General features: G+C 36.8%; 4 protein-coding genes across 4 annotated transcripts in view; 1 reads left to right on the plus strand and 3 right to left on the minus strand.

The window, feature by feature from the left end:
* Positions 1-14,760, minus strand: part of LOC142339739 (putative RNA-binding protein EIF1AD) — a 133,733-nt gene that overhangs the window by 57,239 nt on the left and 61,734 nt on the right. The window lies entirely within an intron of this gene.
* LOC142339734 (large ribosomal subunit protein uL13m-like) overlaps positions 1-14,760 on the minus strand; it is a 108,045-nt gene that overhangs the window by 31,551 nt on the left and 61,734 nt on the right. The window lies entirely within an intron of this gene.
* The window catches only part of LOC142339726 (eukaryotic translation initiation factor 3 subunit D-like), an 86,019-nt gene that overhangs the window by 9,531 nt on the left and 61,728 nt on the right, over positions 1-14,760 (minus strand). The window lies entirely within an intron of this gene.
* On the plus strand, positions 611-6,508 carry LOC142349592 (uncharacterized). Its single transcript, XM_075401275.1, has 6 exons — positions 611-1,974; positions 2,257-2,556; positions 2,813-3,274; positions 3,870-3,929; positions 5,092-5,187; positions 5,765-6,508. The coding sequence occupies exons 1-6, from the start codon at positions 1,170-1,172 to the stop codon at positions 6,394-6,396; spliced, it is 2,355 nt and encodes a 784-aa protein (XP_075257390.1). The 5' UTR covers positions 611-1,169; the 3' UTR covers positions 6,397-6,508.

Consider the following 14,760-nt stretch of genomic DNA (forward strand, 5'->3'; position numbering starts at 1 on the left):
TTTTTTCAACTTAAAACCCCCTTTTTATTTCAAAACATTTAAACACCGAGGTTGAACGAAGCACTTAAGAAAAAGAGTATCTATAGAAACAGCATTAAAAAAAACTCGCGTACGAGATCTTGCCTCGTCAATCGATTTAATCTAAATAAAGAACCGCAAACAGCAAAACACACGCGATCAAAACTCACTTTTATGTTAAATATGGGAAACGCAAAAAAAACGTCGACCAAATGCTTCTCATATTAGATTTTTAAAAAGTAGAAAGCTGCGTAATTCCAAGGAAAAAATGAAAAAAATTCTCTACATACGTCGTTTTCAGCAAACGCTTCAGCTCATAATTTTTAATGGGTGTAATATAGCATTGGCTTCTAAAGATCTCGACGCTGATTACCAATCAAGCTTATACGAACACACCATAAGAATTAAATAGATCCCAAAATGTTAACTAGCTAATTGACATGGCGGAAAAATGAGACCGAGTTAAAATTGATCTTGGGAATCTTCACAAGTGTGTTGTAAAGGATGGCACATTTTCACACATTCAAGTTCAACAATCAATTACCTTATCAATCTTCTAACTTCCCTAACTAGTGTTGTCAAAATAAAGGCATCCACGCGTACTCTGTAGCCCAACAATGGAGAGATCAAGCGGCGATAGCTGTGGGAGAAAGTAGCCCTAGTTAAAGTGTGTTCAATTAACCAAATTATCCTTCTATTCAATGGGCAAATAAAAGCACAACCGCTGAATAAACTCACTTCCAGATAGCCTTCCACTGTTATCGCTCCCGTTTTAAACAGGTAAATACTGGGAAAGAGAGGATAACGCAAGGAAAATTGGGCAATCTTAGCCTTGTCATTGGATAAAGCAGTCAGCCAATGAGAAGTGCTGAAATGGTAGATGTAGCCGGCTACAGGTAGAGAGGTATTGTAAGTAGATGGGGTTAAATAGTTGTTAGGGAGATATTGATTAGGGAAGAATCATTTTGAGCGCAGCTCTATTTTGGCACTAGTCAGTCAGTCAGTCAGCTAGCAATCAGAGTAGCGGTGGTAGTTATAGTTAGTAGTCAGTAGGGCTCTTTCTGAGGAAGGTTTAATCTCCTGTTCGGAAATCCTTGGTTTTGTTAGTTTTACGGCCAATCCACATACCCAGTTCCGACACTGTTTCCCACATGAATTCCGCAGCCCCTTCCGAAAATTTATTTGAAACATTTATTCCCCCTCACTCACACCACGCACAAGCATTGCCAATACCACCACGGCAACCAACACAACCACAACAACTAACATCAAGCCCAACTGCTCTTAGCGAACCACAACAACAACAACATCAGTTACTGACAACAACCGCTGCCACCCACTTCCACCAATACCAACTCACATCGGCAAACATCTTATCAACTCCATCCTTCCCACACAACTCTGGTGTGAAGCACAACTCATCTCCTCAATTCGACACCACAACCACCCACTCTGAGTCTGCATCAGCAACAGGAACTCAGATACTCAGATCCGGTGCACCATACGTCTCCAGCACAGTTGCCAATAGCAACAGCCTCAACCATATTTTACCCCAAACAAAATCGAACTCTGGGGCACACCATGACAGCGACAATCATCTACCAGTGGGCTTGACTTCTACCACTACTTCTCATCATGAACATAATCATCACTTTTCCCTGCTTTCACTTCCTCCAATATTCTCAAGCCACAACGGTAATCCAGACAACGGTACCGCTCTAACGTCCCTCGCTCTTCCTTTGGCTCCGGTTCGAACCTCGGTATCTCCAGATGACAACAACCCGAAATTCAACTTGAATAGTGGCCAGAATTTGGAATATTTCTCTCAAAATCAGCTTGAAAGTGTACAAGCTAACGACTCCCTGAAGCGCTTCGAAGACGCCAACGACATAGTCCAATCAACGGGTCTGTCATTCAGTGACTTACATCAGATCAATCTACATAATCTCACTCACAGTAAGTAACTACAAAAAATAATATAAACGAAACTAAATAATCAATTCGCTTAAAAATTGAAAAGAAACAACGAAAGGAAATTTCGACACGCGAACTGATAGATTTGTTCTCATATAATACACAGGAAACAAATATTAGCAACTATGAAAAGAAATTATGCCTTAAAACAATCAGACAAGTTTTCGGGTCAATGCTTGCGATATCTGAATATTTGAAGTAAAAAGTAACCCACAAAAAAAAGTTCTCCATAGACTACCATAGTAAGATGTTTTCTTTTTTTAGAAAACAACGGCACACATCGACCATGTTCAAAAGGTCACAAGTCAACGCACCGGGAAGCACGCTCGACTGTCACCTCGTCATACGAATCCGCAAGCCAGCAGCACGACGCCCGGAAACCCACATCCAGGAGAGTGGTCGACGGAGCCAGTCCGGATATTCCACAAGAAACCAGCGAGGAAAAGAAGGCAGTAATTGTGACCCCAAGCAGCAGTCCCCTTCAAGTTGGGGCAACTATGAACAACGCCTACTTAGAGAGCACGCATTTGGGCCATGGAAACTTGAACGAGTTCATCAATTCAGGTAACAGCAGTCGTCTAATGATGAACCTTACGCTTTTCCTAAGACTGAGATTTTTGCATTAGAGTCACAATATAAGCTTTTCTCCCAATAATTTGTGGTTAAGATGACATCCGTATTGATCAAACCTGTATTTATTTTTTCCGGAAAACCAGCCAGTTATTTTAAGATAAATATTGAGATAAATTGAAATTAGAATATCAAGAAGCCTTTAACAGTGCCAGTTAAACAGTGTGAAATAAATCAGAAATTGCTTTAGCAGCCCACCCGGGTTTGTACCCACCCCTCGTTCCCTACCACCCATCAACAGTCTCCACGGCAGCGCTCGAACTCAAAATCAACTCACCCCCTTCAACAACCATCAACATGACTTCCCACTTCACCACAACCACACCCCCGGAAAAACAACTACTATCCTGTGGGCCCCTCGGAACGGACACTCCAATCAACGCAATGGGTGCAGGCGACAAGACATCGTCTTTCCTCCCGAGTTCCTTCATCGGCTCCGGAACGACAGTGCCCCCCTCGGGAGGAGTAGGGGGCGCTTACTCGGCGGTATCCGGTGGAATAGGGGTAGCCTCTGGCGGGGGAGTTGGAATGGGAGCAACAGCGGGGGGCTTCGACAGCGAGTCGATGAGCAACTGGATCCAGAACACAATCTCTCAGACACAGCTGCACCAGCAACAGATGTCAGCCGTGAAAAACGCCGCCGCAGTTGCAGGTAAGCTCAATACTGCACAATATGTTACTGAAAAAATTGAGTTGTCAAGGACAGTGCCTTTTGGTTGCGAAAATTGACAATAACGAAACATATTCATCATCAAAAACTGACGGACGGAAATAATTGACTTCCCAAAAACTATAGAAACAAAATTGAGGAAAACAATCTTAAGTTTCATTATTAATAATAGATCGCTTCAAAATCATAAGATCTAATCAAACTGATTCATTTTTAAATTATGTTGGGAGAGTTTCATTAGATCTCACGATTATGAAACGATCTATTATTAATAATGAAATTTAGATTGCTTTGTTTTGCTTGATTTTGTTGCTATAGTTTTTGGTAGGTCAGCTACTTCCGTCACGATTTGATGATGATGTTTCGTAGATGCCAGTTTTTCACAACCAAAAGTCTCCTGACATGAGTCGACATAATGGGAAAAGTAAATGAGTTATGTACAAGCCTTGTTTCAAATACTCATCCCAGCAAAAATTTACCGAACCGAGCACTGCATCTGAAAGATGACACAAATGAGATCAATGAATACACGATTATTTCTTTCGTTATACTATGGCTGTAATTCAGTCCTGTTTAGGAACAGCTCTCAGTGCGGCCACTTTTGAGGATGCGGAGCTCGAGCTGTACAAGAACTCAGGTAATCTATTCGCTCACAACTTTCACACAATAGCAAATTAAAATAATACCAGATAAAGATTACAAAATAGCCATCAAGATTAATTCTTGTTCTTCATGTCCAAATGCCACTTAAGTTCCATTATTAAAGGGGAAAATTTTAACATAAAATTCTTGAAGAAAGTCGGCAAAAATTTCAGACATTCAGACATCTCTTATTTGAAAACAACAATGCAATTTCGATAGCTTCAAAAATTGAAACTCGAATTGAATTCATACACTAGATCATCAATTTATACTTTTTTAATGGATCTTTCCAATAACTATTCGTAATGTGTTGTACTTGGAACATCCTGGCAACTCATGAAGTCAATCATTTTTTAAACCTGGGAATATAAGCCAATTTTTTCCGATGAGCAAACATCAGTACCTAAGGAGAGTAATGAAGCAAATCGCATCATGTGAGATAGGAAAAATCGCGAATGTTGTGATCTGGGATATAGAAAAAGAAAGGGGGAGATACAAACAGCTTTATTAAGTGAATTGGCAACTGTTTACTTTCCGACTCGCGTTCTCACCTTTTCCCAAAGCAATCCAATCTCCAATATTATTCTTGTTAGGGGCACTATTCATTAAATACGCTGCAATTTGTCTACACTGTATTCTCACTTCCATAGGAAGTGTAAACAACACTGTTTATTGAAATTATCACTCGCCTCAGCCGCAAATTGATTTATATTGCAACTCTGTTTAAAAGCCGACCGGCCTCACACTGCGCCCAATTTAAGGAAGCAAAATTTGACACCACTAACTCTGCCGCCAAATGAGAATTTGACTAAACTCGCACAAAAAATATTAAACAATTTAGATGCGGATATTAAAATTGGGAAACTTCAATAAATTTCCCAAAAATTTCCACAAATTTACAACTTTTCCCCCTTTGACAAAAACCTGTTAGCTATGCTGTGTCTATACAAGAAAGACAAACATATTAGGGACAACTTAATGAATGAGAAACTGTGGAGGCAACAGAAAATGCTTGAAAAATATTTCCATCCAATTATGGCTTTTTCAATTTAAAAGAAGGCACACCTTATATGGAAGAAGAATCGGCTTAAAACTTTGGTTGAAAGGGGATGACAAAAACAGCAAATATTTGATAAATGACTTAATTTCAATTTCAGGCATGCTGCTACCATCCAACGGACTATTGGGACAAAACCCGGCCTCGAACCCTTCAGCTCATTACCGCCTATCACCAGCCGGTCTTTGCAACAAAGGTAAACAATATTAACAACAACAAAACGATATCACTATATTTAATTGTTATTAAAGACTATCAGAGCAGTTAAACAGGCTCGAGATACATCAATTTTTACAAGCAGTGATCGCCGAAGTGTTCAAAAAAGAACATTAGTTCAAGTTCACACAATTAGAACGCACTTGAGCGAATTAAGAAATTGTTTTAAGAAATTGTGAGTTTACTTCTGGCTTTTTCAGCCCATTTTCAGATTGTGAACTTGCCGACAATTAATTCAAGAGGTGCGAAAAAGTTCATTATAAGGGCAACTTCTTAAGGATTTATAAGAACATAAAACGATAACTTTGCATCTCAAAACAATTGTTATAAATTCCAAGCCCCCACTCTTGTCAATGTATTATTACCCAAAGAAAGCAATAAAGGAAGTTATTTATGATGGCTGTAAAACACCTCAACTGCTAGCCTTAAATATAAATAGTCTTCGATCAGGAAACAATACAATTAATTATACATTTTAAGGCAGCCAGTCAATTAAATCTTCTTTTCCTATCTTGTACAGCAGAGCCCGTGTGTAATATGCAAATTTTCCTTTTCAGGTTCCGGACAAATTCAACTCTGGCAATTTCTGCTCGAACTTCTATCCGAGACCAAAAATTCTAGCTGCATAGCTTGGGAAGGAACTAACGGAGAGTTCAAAATAACCGACCCTGATGAGGTTGCCCGACGCTGGGGTGAACGCAAAAGCAAACCCAACATGAATTACGACAAAATGTCTCGCGCACTGCGATATTACTATGACAAAAACATCATGACCAAAATACACGGCAAACGATACGCTTATAAATTTGACTTCAACGGCTTGGCACAAGCACAAGCTGCTGCTGCCGGCGATCCCGGATACCGCTATCCCGCCGAAATTCCCTTCTTTGCTCCTGGAACCACTGGTTATCATCAAGCCAGTCGCTTTTTCCACAGTCCTACTGCTGCAATGATAAGTGCAACTGGGGGTGCCGCAAATATGGGTTTCGGTTCCCACCCCGGAGCCTGTTACTGGCCAGGTACTGGTGGTCCAGCGTCCAGTATGTACATCGCTGCAGCAACTGGAGGAGGCGCAGTTCATCCTAATGGCGGAGGAACAACAGGTGTGCACGGATCTTACTCGCCCCACAGTGCCGTGGCAATGTCAGCGTTCGCAAACTCGCAGTACTTCAATCCTTACTCAATGTAGAAAACTCTCAAACATGATGGAGTTAATTGATGTAATATTAATAGAGATACTAGATATTTTGTTTGTAAAATGAGAGACACTAATTTGTATATTTCATATCGTTTTATCTGCAGTGTTTTTCCGAGCAGCATTTTTCCATTACTAGTAACACGTCATAAACATAACCGACTAATGTTGCACGAATTGCTATCGAACGCCTGATGGGCGCTTGACTCTATTGCAGTCTGCTTTCGCTGCGAGGCTGGGATGGGGCTTGAAGCGGAGCACTATGTTCACTCAGGGCCTACAAAAGTTATCTTATTAGTGCTTATACAGACAAAGTAAAAAAAGCCCTCAATTACAATTCAAAGAAATGAATAAAACATGCCTGTCAACCAATTCAGAGGAACAACTCTCAGTGGTTACCTAAGCAAATAAAGGTACAGAAGAACATGAACAAATCAAAATTAAATTCTAAAATAATCAATTCTTTTCTATTAGAAAAAAAGGTGTTCAAGTCATTAAATCCGGAAAAAAAAACATCTTAATTACCCTTCACAATACGCGTCGTTAACAAACATACAGCAGTTGCGCAGCAAAATAATGCAGACAAAGTGGTAGAATAAAAAACAAGAAAATTGAGAAAACCGAGTTCTATTTGTGTTTTAAACAGTACCGTCAAAGTCGATTACATACGTACCAAACTATTAAAAGCATTAAACACATCAAACTATATATCAGCATTAGAAAGCATATATAACTAATAAGACCTCTCAGCGATGAAACTAAAAGGAACAACAAACACAGGTTAATATCAGAAACTCAGAAAACCTGATTTTGTGAAAAGAAATGTCAAAGTCATGAACACAAACCAACTAACAGGCGATGCAATTTAATTCAGGGGCTGTAGCATAGATAAGTTTTTCTTTATTGGTGCAGAAACAGTTGACCACGCCGTGATTCGAACAATTGACCTTCGTATCCCTCACCAGAAGCACTACTCACTCGGCTATCATGCCCTTCCTCTAGCTGAGCTGAAATCGATTTTACTTTCGCAACAGGCTTTACTTCGGAGGGAGAGCAATAAAGATCACTCAAAAAAGTAGAATGAAAGCGTGGAATAGTTACTTGAGAAGTCAAACAATGTTCAAGAAGAAAAGCGCAAAAGTCAAGCAAAAAAAATGCGTAACAACCAACACATTTACAATAATTGCTACGAAATTCGTTCAAGAGCAATTAAAAACTGTCAGTTCTAAACTGCAATCAATTTATTCAATTAAGTTTAACTCTATAAACACATCAGATGCAATCTTTCAATAATATGACAGATTGATAAGAAAACAGACAAAAAGTCAAAACCAACAATATTGTATTTAAGCAAAAAAGTGTGAGTGGCAAAAGGCATTAAAAATAAACCAAAAAACCTCAAATAGAGTCACTTAAGTCTCACTAGAAAGTCAATGCCTCACTATTTTTAAGGAGATTTACAATTAATGACCCTCGTTGACCAAAAAACAGAATATAATTTAAAAACTAAAATTCACAAAAAATTATGAAAACAAAAAGAAAGATCACTACAGTTAGCAGCTATCAACTGAAAGAACAAAATGAATTCACTTTTTTCCATCGGAAAAGCGATGAGAACTATGAGTATTAAGCTCAAGCAACAGGATATTCAAACAAAAAAGTCAAAAATTCACAAAACTTGTGTAAATAAATATTGTCGAAACCACAAACACCATTAACTATCAACTGAAACACAAAAATGAATTCACCAACTCTTCATCAACAGCCAAATAAAAAACATAGCCGGCAGATTGCCGGAAAACTGCCGCGATAGACGCTTGTGGCCTTCCGTGAATTGAAACAAGTAAAGATATAAGATAGACAGATTGACCACTAGTCCTCTAATAGACCACTAAGACTTTTTGGTTAGATTCGCTCAGAGAGCTTTTTCAAAATTGATATTCGAAATCAAAAACTCAAGACTAATACTCAAGATTTAGGGCATATAAGTTTGGCACTACTTAGATGCACACTATTGATCTTTAGCTAAAATGTTCATAAAATTTAAAGTTTCATAAGTGAGTTTCGAAGTCATTTTTTGAGTGAGGTAAGTCACGCAATTGACCTAAAAGCAGAAATGACGTCATGCACACAAATTTTAACTTCAAAGCAATAGAAGTAATTGAAGTCAATTCCAAGACGTCAATTCCAAGAAGTCAGGTCGCAAGAATCATCGATGGAGACGACGAATTAAAAAAACATAGCAGGACAAGTCCTGAAATACAATCCAAGGAATTGAATGAAAAACAGACTTAATGTACCTGCAGACTTAACAGCAGACCAATTGAACAATCTCAGCCAAAAAGACGAAATCTCGAAAGTTGAGAAACTAAAAGAATCAAACTAAACAAAAAAAACAATTATTCCTAAAACTCTTGAAGCTTTTAACCTGAAGGCCATTTATGACACAATGCAATATAGTCATTAACTCACGCAAAAGACTTGAAAGAGATTAATTTGACACTAATGATGGATAATCTCGAAAAAAATGACAAACGCTTCAAAAAGAAATGTGACAAATGCTTCATATGAAAAGGAAAAATTTAAAGATATTTTTCGCAAATGTGTCTAGAAAAAATGTTCAAATTCATTTTTTCCTTGTAACTCATCTGCAACATCTTCCTTGTAACTCATCTGCAATATTTAAAAAGTTTCGTTGGCCAATAAAGATAGTTAAACTCAGAAAATGACAAAAAAAATTCAAAAAACTTGAAAACAATCAAAAAACTTTAAATTGCAAGCTTTATTACTTATATTTGCTTATTACTTTATGTTTATATACTTACTTATACTTAAAATTACTTATATTTGAAATCTAAAAAAACAGAAGACCATTTTGTTGCCACTAAAAACTCTGCAATAACATACTAGCAAACTCAGTAGCAGCAAACCCCTGGCCACTGAGGAAAAAGACTAAAATTTCAAGAAGTCAAAGAAAAAATTACAATTTGAAAATCACTAAAATTTGTAATATTAAAATCTTGAAACACATTCCCCATTACCACTAGAAACTATGCAGTAACCTATTATCAAAACCTAAAGGAAATGTTTTGACTGTTCAGGTTAGAGAAACCTAAAAATGGACAATTTTCAAAAATTTGAAAAAAATTGGCTTATGCCGTGGCCAATAAAAAGTTTGCAGTAAACTATTAGCAAATCCTAGGCGAGATTTCTTGTCCCCTGGAGCTGGAAAACTTGAATAATGACAATAAATGTCAGAAAATTGGCAAAAACTGCAAGTTTTATCAAAAAATTGGTAAAATTCTTGAAATTGAAAACCATTCCATTACCACTAGAAACTATAAAAAAAACCTATTATTGTGACACCAAGAGCTGAAACAACAAAAATATTCAAAAAACTAAAATTACCCTGTTTATGTTTGGTGTAGCAATACATTAGCACTTAAAATGGCCATAAAAAGTAACTAGGTCTTGCAAAAGACCTTTGCCAACTTTTACAAACCGCAATTTCAGACTGGTCCAACAAAAACTCCAAAAAAGACAAAAAATTACAACATTTTGGGCTCAAAAACTTCTGAAAATGACCTGTTAACCTTGTATTACGGCCTTCCCAGTAGCTTCACCACTCTAAGTATTTGAAGAACTACTAAACGCGGCTAAGGGCCTCTGATGAAACTTAATGCCCGCTGAGCTTTACCTGTTTATCCCGTTTTGAAAGCTCAAAGTCATAAAAGGTGTGAAAACATCTTACAAAAATAAAAAAAACATTGCAGGACAAGTCCTGACGTACAATTCAAAGAATTTTCATTGACTAAACAGAAAAATAGACCAAGAACGGACTATGAATGGATTGGGAAAACCATTTAGAGAAAAATCCGATCCAAAAAATCGAAAAAACTAAAAAATCAAAGCGAAATTGCTGCATGTGAACAAAAAACCACTAGCGAGAAAGCGAATTTTTGTTCAAACACCGTTTTCTCACTCTTATTTAAATTTAGAGCGAAAAAAATTCACGCCGCAAAACCACTCGCTTTTTCGCTCTATTTCCTGTTTCGGCGTGACAAAAATCACTACTCCAATTTGACTTTAAAAATCATGAAAATGTGTGAACAGATCTTAAAAAAAACATAGCCGGAAGAATTCCGGAAACGACTCGAAGGAGAAAATTGTCCATACTTTCGACTACACACCTAGAATAACTATTGTGGAGCCTGAACTTCCACAACCGCCATAAAATTTTAAGGAAGAGAAGAAACGGCATTCAAAAACAAATTGAATAAAAAAAACTTTAAGAGGTATTTTTAATAGTACCAGGGAACATAAAGCCGAGTAAAATTCCTTTCCAATTAGGGCAATGGAAGCTCGCAAAACAATATGGGCAAGTCATAATAGGCTAAGAAACTTGTCTAAGACTAAGAAAAAAGAAAAACAGCAAAAAAAATAAGAAAAATGGTTTAAAATTTCTCAATTTTTCTGTCAATTTTCCGAAGAAAGGAATGATTTACACCAATAAAACTGCAGTCAATTGGTAGCTGAATATTCCTGAAGTAACAAGCTTCTATTCAAATCCCACTCAAAGCATTAAAACAAAAAAAAACAGGCAAAAAATCATTAAATTTCGTCTAAAAACCAGCAAAACTGATCAAAACCCTACAAATTAGCACTAAACTCGAAATTAACTGCTTGAAACCCTCTCTTCCTATCAAAACAAGTCCAAAACTAATAGAATATCATAATCAAACCTCATAACCATCAAAAGTTGCAAAAAACTGCTTTTAAAAGACGCACGTGAACAAAAAAATTTCGCTCGCTTAGAGAAAAATTTTTCACACATCAATTTCTCGCTCTCTCAAAAACAGCTGTATGAACAAAAACCACTCTCTTTTCGCTCCGCTCTAAAATTTTGTTCAGCCCCAAAATCACTCTAAATTTTTTCACGCGTTTCATTTCCCGCTTCAAAAATCACTCCAATAAAATTGATTAAAAAAAGGACTTCTCCAATACTCCTCTTCGAGTCGTAAAAAGACAGCGCCCCAATACAATTCAAATTCTTTGAATTGTAAAAAAACAGAGCACCAATACAATCCATTTCTTGGCTTGTAAAAACACGATGTCCCCAATAATAGCCGCTATCGCTTCGCGGCTATTAATCATCAAATATTAACTGCAACACCTCAATAGATTCCCCTATATCTCTTTAGAAAGTTAAAAAAACCCTGAAGAATCAAGCCTAAACATCAAATTATCAAAAACGACAAAAATTACGGGCAAAAAATCAAAAACTAATATTCCAAATAGTGTTAAATTCATTTAAAAAAAAGAAATAACTATGAAGTTTTATTAAATGAGATGTTAAAGTCATAAAAACTAATAGTTACGAAATGAAACCAGTAACCAATAATGTTTATGCCTCATCAGGGAGCCATTTAGACTTATCACTCATCCTAAGTAAGAAAGCTAAAAAGATCCACAAAAAGGGCAAGACTCAAAAGTTCACTGATTTGTGGTAAAACTAAGAAGTTTTCTCAAATAAAGCAGCGTATAGTCACTAAAAACAATGTGCTCGAAAAGCTTTAAAGAAGCAACAAAAAATGCGGTGAGAAATTGTATAATCACGCCCCTAAAATTGGAGCTGAAACCTTCCTGTCGTTTTTGTTTGTTTCATCGATATTCACCCTAGATGAGGTCCGATCCAACAAGAAAGAGAGCGCTTCCATGCAATGTAAATCTCTAAACCTAAAAACATGAAAAAATCCAGTCAGGTCAGCAACAACGGCAAATATTAAAAGTTGAAAGACGGCAGAAATTCTTTTAAAAATTTAAACCTTGAAAAAATTTAAAAATCCCAATAACAAACAGAATTGCACCACAATTGCATGACTTTGCCTAAAGACACCACATAGAACTTGAAGTAACAACAATTTTCTCCCAAAACTGTCCTACACATTTGCAAATCATGCCTAAAAATCATGGAGCGCGTCATCTAAATCTAATGCTTGAAGGCTATCAGGCAACTAGATGAGCACACAAATAGGCGAAAACAAATAAGAGCAAAATTTACTATAACAAACAAGTGGAGATAAAGTGCTGATAATCTAAAAAACAGCAACAATTAGGAAACTAGAGTAGTTTACGTATACATTTTAAAAAATTTTCCCGTAAGATTGTTTCTAGTAACTGTTTCAAAATTTTAATGCTAACTCGTTTCCACTTAACTAACAGACTTTTAAAAAAATAAATGGAAAACAGATGTACAAAAAAACTGTTGAAAAATCTACACACTTACTTCCTGCGAAATCAACACACTTTTCAGACGCAGACCAATTGCTCCATCGTGTTGAAGAAAGCCATGGAGATTATCCAAAATAATTCAAAAACAATATTGACATGACTTAACTTCTACGCAAGGCTTCAAATGCTCCAACTACAGGCGAGTCTTCTAATACCTTTTACTGACTTGCTCAATGAACTCAAAATGTACAGGGCTGCTATCTACAGTTACAAGCTGACAATCAAAACTTTGGGGATGAACATTGCGAACAAACTGATTTTTATGGCAATCAATGGAATTCTCATTCGCACCTCATCCATTACAATTACCTGTTAAAACAGAAGAAAAGCAGTCTCATGCTACAAGATGATAATCGACTCACAGCCAACAAAATTGTCATCACGGATAAACAATTGTCAGAGCTTCTTTGAACTACAGCTTCGCAGCAAGAGGTAATCAAATAAGTGATTAAACCATCATGCGACGTCAACCTATTGTGCCAGCACCTAGCCATTAATCTTAAATCAGACTAAAAAAATCTCAAAGAGGCACATTGCTCTTTTCAAAGACATTTTAATATTGTTCATAAAAAGAGTCACAGTGTTCTTTTTGAGGACGCGCAGTGTCATCTAAAAAAATTGATATGAATTGTATTTCTTTACTAGTTGAAACAAAAAGATGTACATACAAGCAATGTGACGTGTTTGTTGGATTGGCTTACTAAAAGTTTTGACAAAAAAGTTGGATGAGGAGTTGGCAGAGATAGAAAAATAGTATAAAGTTGCAAACAGTTGTTTCAAATTTTAGAGGAGTTGCTCAGAAGCTGCATCTGAAAAAAGAACAAAAATAATATAGGTAGAAGAGTTGCATCGCATACCTGGACACTATTAAACCGTAATAAGAAACAAAGCCCGCCGGGTTCACCAATTTATCCCGTATTTGAGGGCGAAGAGTCACATATTCAGACAAAGAAAAGAAACAGACGGAAAGCTGGTTTTGCAAAAAGCAGTCACTTATGCTACAAGCTGATAATCGACTAAATCCAAATCATTGACGTCCAAACAATTGTCAAAGCTTCTTGGAACTACAGCTCCGCAACGAGAGGAAATCGAATAAGTGCTAGAACTATCATGCGACGTGAACCTATTGTGCCAGCACCTGGCCATTCGAAGAGGCACAGTGTTCTCTTTGAGAGGCACATTGTTCTTTTCAAATAGGAAAACTTAAAATTGTTTATTTGAAATGTCGCATTGTTCTTTTTAAGGACGCGCAGTGTCATATAGAAATTCTTAACACAGACCTGGTATGAATTGTATTTGTATTGGTTGAAAAAAAGCAATTTTTAAAATTTGAAACAAATGTTTAACTTTATTCTATGTTCTATCTCTTCCAACTGCTCATCCAACTTTTTCTTTCATCACAATCCTTTTATACAGAAATAGTGTCATAGCGACGCGCAGTGTCATATAGAAATTCTTATCACAAATCTTATGAATTATTTGTATTGGTTGAAAAAAGATATATATAAGAATAAATATATATAAAAAGAATTTCTATATAACACTGCGCGCCTAAATGACACTATTTCTATATAAAAGGAATGTGATGGGTTTCTGGGATTGGCTTATTAAAAGATTTGAGGAAAAAGTTGGACGAGGAGTTGCAAGAGATAGAAAACAGAATAAAGCTGCAAAGAATTGTTTCAAATTTTGAGTTGCTCAGAACCTGCAGATGAAGAAGAAAGAACAGGAACAATATAGATAGAAGTGAATCGCATACATGAAGACTATTAAACCGTACGGCTCCAAGAAACATAATGCCCTCAGGGTTCACCGTTTATCCCCTATTTGCGTGCGAAGAGTCACAAATTCAGACGAAGAAAAGAAACAGACGGAAAGCTGGTTTTGCAAAAAGCAGTCACTTATGCTACAAGCTGATAATCAACTAAATCCAAATCATTGACATCCAAACAATTGTCAAAGCTTCTTGGAACTACAGCTCCGCAACGAGAGGACATCAAATAAGTGCTAGAACTATCATGCGACGTGAACCTATTGTGCCAGCACCTGGCCATTCGAAGAGGCACA

Source organism: Convolutriloba macropyga, chromosome 1, assembly GCF_964194025.1.
Source record: "Convolutriloba macropyga chromosome 1, txConMacr16.3, whole genome shotgun sequence".
Lineage (NCBI taxonomy): Eukaryota > Metazoa > Xenacoelomorpha > Acoela > Convolutidae > Convolutriloba > Convolutriloba macropyga.

What these genes read in the sequence shown, in the direction of transcription:
- LOC142349592 (XM_075401275.1), top strand. Translation starts at nt 1,170, where the DNA reads ATGAATTCCGCAGCCCCTTCCGAAAATTTATTTGAAACATTTATTCCC. An exon ending in GAACGAGTTCATCAATTCAG is followed by an intron (nt 2,557 to 2,812) that starts GTAACAGCAGTC and finishes AAATTGCTTTAG; the next exon opens with CAGCCCACCCGGGTTTGTAC. An exon ending in AGCCGGTCTTTGCAACAAAG is followed by an intron (nt 5,188 to 5,764) that starts GTAAACAATATT and finishes TTTCCTTTTCAG; the next exon opens with GTTCCGGACAAATTCAACTC.